This window comes from Neodiprion fabricii, chromosome 1, assembly GCF_021155785.1.
Source record: "Neodiprion fabricii isolate iyNeoFabr1 chromosome 1, iyNeoFabr1.1, whole genome shotgun sequence".
NCBI lineage: Eukaryota > Metazoa > Arthropoda > Insecta > Hymenoptera > Diprionidae > Neodiprion > Neodiprion fabricii.
Window position 1 is genome coordinate 19,913,939 of NC_060239.1, and position 6,000 is coordinate 19,919,938.

The window sequence follows — 6,000 nt, forward strand, 5'->3', positions numbered from 1 at the left end:
CTCAAGTACATACGAAGAATCATATTATTTCATATTAAAGAATGATATTATTTTCTGACAAGAATTGCTGAATATTTCACTTTGTGTTACCTTTTTTAAGATAATTACATTTTTTTATTAATATGTCTAAATTTTAAAAAAGTATAAATATTAAAAGGTGTTAACAATAGATTAATTCATTACTATAGTATTATTCAAAGCATAAATTGAGACCAAAACTCAATTTTCACCGGTGTATTTATTTGGAGAGAGCTTATTCAGAGGTGGCACTCTATCATCATGTTCTACATAACAATTCAGATCAATTCCATTTATAATAATAAATTTTCGACTCAAGATTGTTCATGATGTTTTTATAGATAATTCTAATCGAGCAATAAAAAATTTATTTCACTGTGTTAGAGGTTTGAGGCCTAATTCGAAGAGCGGTTATCGAATCATCTCTATACCCACCCAAGATGTTATTTGGGTAATTCGTGTTCAGTCTCGTCGCTATTCTCAATCCGGAATTGATGAAAGGACTGATAAAGGACGGGAATTGTCTTTTTCGCGCGTTGGCGTATCGTGTATACGGCACTCAAGATCGACACGCAGAGGTGAGACTGAGTATCGTTTCAAATATAGTGGATAATTGGTCTACATTTGCGGGTTTTATTACAGGTAATGAGTCAAACGGTGCTGTGATTAGGTCACCTGGTGATTACAAATCACATATGAATAAAAATGGAATATACGGGGGAGAAGCAGAATTAGCTGCAGCTGCGGACATTTTTAAGATATGTTTAATCGTGTATCGCGAAGAACAAATTCATCCACACCGGATCGGATCACAAAATGAAACACAATTCTCGCTACTCTTCACCGGCGACGGAGACAGTGGACACTTTGATGTCTTGCAGAACCAAAATAAAATTCAGATAGTGAGTAGTAAGTATGAAAAGTAACAATCAAATAATAGTAAATCTAAATATATCAGCAAACAGTCAAAAGGACAGCCAGGATTTACGATGACAATGGAGAAAGGAGGAGTTTCAAGCAGCAGACAAGGCGATGAAGATGGTGGATGGTCGGAAGTATCACAAAAGAAAGAGGAAAATAAAATTGTAAGTGCGAACAACCAAATAAGCCATAAAATAATATCCATCAAATATTCGTATAACCAGGTAAGAGGACGACCAGGATCGATGTTGACCACAAGAGAAAGAGGCGTTTTGCGGAATGAACAGCAACGCAAATATAGAGAAAAAAATAATATAAAGAAGGTGATTTTGGAGAATAACCGGCAGAGCGGTAGCAAAAATAATTCAGCAAGTCAAGGAGATAGATCGATATCAATAGAGAAGGAACACCAATTTTCAACCAACGAATGGAAGCTTAGATTGATGAAAAAAGAAAAGTAAGCACAGAAGGAATTGAAGTGGACAGCCAGTGCAGACCTGTCATCAAATCAACATGAAGGAATTCGCCTGTCTACTAGACAATGCGTAAGGAAATAGTGAGGCGCGCAGCGCCGAGTGCCCGAGGCGCGTAGCGCCGAGATGGGGTTGGCGCGCGAAGCGCGCAGGGGCGAAGCCCCTAGTAATATAATATAATATAATATAATATAATATAATACATAATATAATATAATATAATATAATATAATATAATATAATATAATATATAATATAATATAATATAATATAATATAATATAATATAATATATAATATAACATAATATGAGTGAAATATAATATACAAACTTGTTTGTTAGCTAGTTCCCATGATGCTGAAATTTTATCCGCAAATTCCCTTGCGTCATCCTTTTGTTCAAATCTGGTTTTGATCAAATTGCGTAGCGATTCGAGCTTTCCAAAAAGTACATTTGATATTTGAGTGAACGATTCCAATTTGCTGTCCAATTCCGTACTGATTCTAGAAATATGGCGAGCCTCGATTCGCAATATTGACACCTGATTCGATAACAAGTTATAACACCAGATGATTATTTCAATAACAAGCAATTTATGGATAAAACTGTACTTTCGTAATCTATATTTATATACTGATATTAACTAGTTCTTGTTGCAATCCCGTTACATTTTCTGGGCCTATTTGAGAAATGCACCGTTTGTTTAGTGCATTCTTACATTGGTGTAAAAAATATATAAGCAAAATGTAGCGGCAGCGAAAAGACCTAGTATGTATTACCATTGCGTAAGCAGATAAGATTGGCGAAACCTTATGTCTTACAGTATTTTAGATGAACAAAGGTTGTATGCAAATTGCTATTGCATTACCATTAAGGATTTGATTGTCATAAATTGAGCACTCATATGCAGCATGTAAATTAAAATACATGAAATCATACTTTAAATGAAGGTAATGCACAGAATAAATACACAAATTAGCAGCATGTTGAGCGAAAGATGTAAGATCATACATTGTACACTATTCAAATTGCACGACTTGCTGCATAATTGCTGCTAATTTATGCTTTCTCACTGCCAATCTCTTGGGATTGCAGATCTAACTACACATGTCGCAATAAAATGTGCTAATTTGCACACAAATTGCATGCAGTTTACAAACATTTTGTTATCTGGGTACTGTCAGAAAGTGTCTGTAAGCGTTACCGGACCTGAAAATTTTCGTATAATTCCCGTACAATTCCAATTAGTCTTTGCAAATTCTTGTACGTTTGCGTAGAATTATTTCTATAGAATAATTAACGGATATATGTAGTTACCTTGAAGAGAATTGTGATTGTAGGCTTTGATACTAAAAATCTTTTCGTAATTCAATATTCAGAGGTCATTTACAATGCCTATTGTAAATTACTTTTGTCACGTACAGATTAAATAAATTTTAATAGATTATATAATTCACTACTAAATATCGGATTTCGTCAAAATTTCTCGCATTAGGAGTGAAAAGGCAACATTCTTCAAGGAACCTGACATGCTGTCAAATAATTGCTATTCGTCATTACGTTTGACAATGCATACTGATAACAAATTTTTAAGATATTAAAATGCATCATTTTTGACGTAAAACTCCATGTGTTTGTTCACATTGATCCAATACGGATTCTTTTTCCGTGAGTTGGTATATCAAACACCAGCTTCGGTTCGAATTCCCGATGACTGTGTGAAATTCATATTGTACATTTCCCGCAGTTACAGCGATATTTTTAAATTCCCGTATAATTCTCAGTTTTCTCTATTACCAGACACTACCACAATTCTTCCACACGGATGAGGCGTAGGGTTGCGTCACAGAGGGTAACCTTATATTACGAATAAATTTGAAGTTGAAAACACTAGTGGCCAAAATGACGGCTGTACAATAAATTAATATCGCGATCAATTATTTCAATAAAAATTGAAATTACGTAAGCTATTCATGGTATTTTTGCTTGTTCCAAGTCACTTTACAAGAACATAGGCAAATCTGACCTTGAATATATCGGGTAGTTAATACAAGAACGGCGGGGGGAGAACGATCATTTAATTTGACTCACATCTTTTTCTAACGTTTCGACCAGTCGTAAATGGTTTGATCTTAACAGCGAAATAGTGAAAATTCCAATACTCTGTCCTCTGTTATCCATTGTAATCTTATCGGATTGGATTTCCATTTGAGATTTGCCCTCGATGTTCTTCGTGCTGAAGTTTTTTAAAATTGCGACTGATACTAGATCGATATTTTAGTGATGAAAAACATTCAAGAAAAATGAAGCAATTGCCAATTTCGGACGTGAGAACATTTTTACTACGTCAATTGTCAAACAAACAATAGATAATTTCAACCATTGAATGTAATTCTTTTGCAGTTGGCCACCTACACCGATAATAGAACACTGTGCCCCTGAAGTAGGGGGGGATAAGGAACTTGCCTAAATTTTGTTTGTAATTTATATTGAAATTTGGATTGAATAATCAATAACGATGAAACAAATTTTGTATACTTAATATTTCATATAGAAAATAAAATTTAAGCAGCAGTCGCTATTTAAACAAGACTTGACGGTGTAGAACTTCAGTCAAGGAGAACCCTTATCGGGTATTCAGCAAACTAGCAAGACTTTCAGACTGTTTTGGATATAAAAAACACATCATGCATTATACATCCGAGGACGATCTGTGAATACTAGGGGCACGTTCCGAAATTAGCTGGCAGCACTAAAAACTCTCTAGGACAGAGACAGAGCTACTCAATAACTCAGCAGCGCAAATAGATGAAAGATTGTTGACAACACTAGGAGCTAATATCGGAACGCACCCCGGGTATTGTGCAGGATAGTATGCGGTGCGTTGCGAAATTAGCTTCTAGTACCATGAGCAATTTTTTATCTCTTTTGCACAGCCAAGTTCGTGACTAGTTCTGCCTTTGTCATAGGGAGGTTTTAGCACTACCAACTAGTTTCAGGACGCAGCCATAAGATTTATCGGTATTATATACAGTAATGTTCATTAATGCCTTCCCTATCCGGCTACCTTGTTTTCGGTCCAAAACGAAATACGAGTTCGATTTTATACAAATTATGTGACAATGACTGGCGAGGTAGCCGTAGAAGTAGAAGCAATCGTACGTTTCCTCTCACCCAATCAAATGCAGGGTGAGAGAGACGGTGTATATCGGTGATATTACTTCGCTCACTTACCACTTCGGCTGCAATTTTCGCGAGGTTGACGGCATGGGTGACTTACCTCCAGTAGTGTATGCTCTAAGGCTGAAGTACAAGTTGGAACCGTGGTGTGAGCTCTGGTGTGAGTATACATGCCTAGAACTCCTACGACCACTGTGGATTGGATATTACCGTATACTCTACGTGTAAGCTCGTGCGTCCAATTGAACAATTTAATTTCGCCATCTTGTACAGAAAGTTGTCACAAAATGCGCGCTAGATTTGAACTGCGTAATATATGCTATTTAGATCTAACGATATATTCGTCACACAAAAAAGTTTTTGATGAATAAAATAATGTTTGATACATTAAATGAAGAACAAATCATTTTTTCGAAGGTATAATATTATTTACAATTATATGATGTAAAAGATCATTAAATAATATGACGAAAAACTTGTATTTAAGCGTGATTTTTCTTTATTTTCAAAAGAAGTCCTCAATTCTGAGAAGTTTCCGTCCATTATCCTTTATCCTATGGTGGGCTGAATTCCATATGGATTATTCAAAATTTGTAAAACACTAATTCAACCGTTAGGGAATGCATTTACCATCCATTGACCATCAAAGTGGAGCTTAAGACATGTAAAAAAAGTTTTGAATTAAATTACATCGAATTGGGTGAGTAAAAACTTTATTCAAAAATATGGAGAATAAAACATTCCTTGCAAACGTTAAGGAATTTTTATAGAGTTGCGTGCGATAAACCACAACCGTAATATAATTAGTAGTATCAATCCACAATCCATTCACATGGAGAAAAAGTTGCAAGCACAATCAAAAGAAAATAAAAAAGATGTACATATCTGAGCATGCAAATCAGGTACAAATGTGTAGGTGCTCATGTAATTTGGTTACATTCACTGTGGTGGGCCGATCGGATTCATCCTGTAATTCGGTCTGCTGCAAGTTTTCACCTACAGATAAGTTACTAATAAATAACGACAATGGAAATACACAGAAATGTGTCACACACGATTTTTCTGTAACAGAGCACTTTATAATCTGTAGGTAATTGACCGCTTCGACGGCATTGACGCAATAGTGCATCACATCAACGTGTCTTTATGCACACTGAGTTTTCTCTGACCTAAAAGGGATTAATAGTGTCAGATCTTACCAAATAACGTTGGGATACTGCCTTTTCGTAAAGTTATATAATTTTTACTTTTCTTCTGAAAGCAAGAGGGTTCAAAGTGGTCGGAACACAGAAAGCTATCACTTGATGGAGACCGCGGTCCAATGTTTATATTTGCGATCCACTGCTTCATGATATCAGGTTCATCCAATGGAAACCTACATAACAAGCAAAGTTTAAATTTATTAATT

The 6,000-nt window shown here is 35.4% G+C and overlaps 1 protein-coding gene across 1 annotated transcript in view; it reads right to left on the reverse strand.

Moving 5' to 3' along the window:
* The window catches only part of LOC124187839, a 26,637-nt gene extending 21,873 nt beyond the window's left edge, over window positions 1-4,764 (reverse strand). The window contains exons 1-2 of the mRNA XM_046580028.1: window positions 4,693-4,764; window positions 1,744-1,953 (exon numbers count right to left, since the gene is read on the reverse strand). Coding sequence (XP_046435984.1) covers window positions 1,744-1,953; window positions 4,693-4,764 — 282 coding nt within the window. The remainder of the gene's footprint in view (window positions 1-1,743; window positions 1,954-4,692) is intronic.
* Between the last annotated feature and the right edge of the window lie 1,236 nt (window positions 4,765-6,000).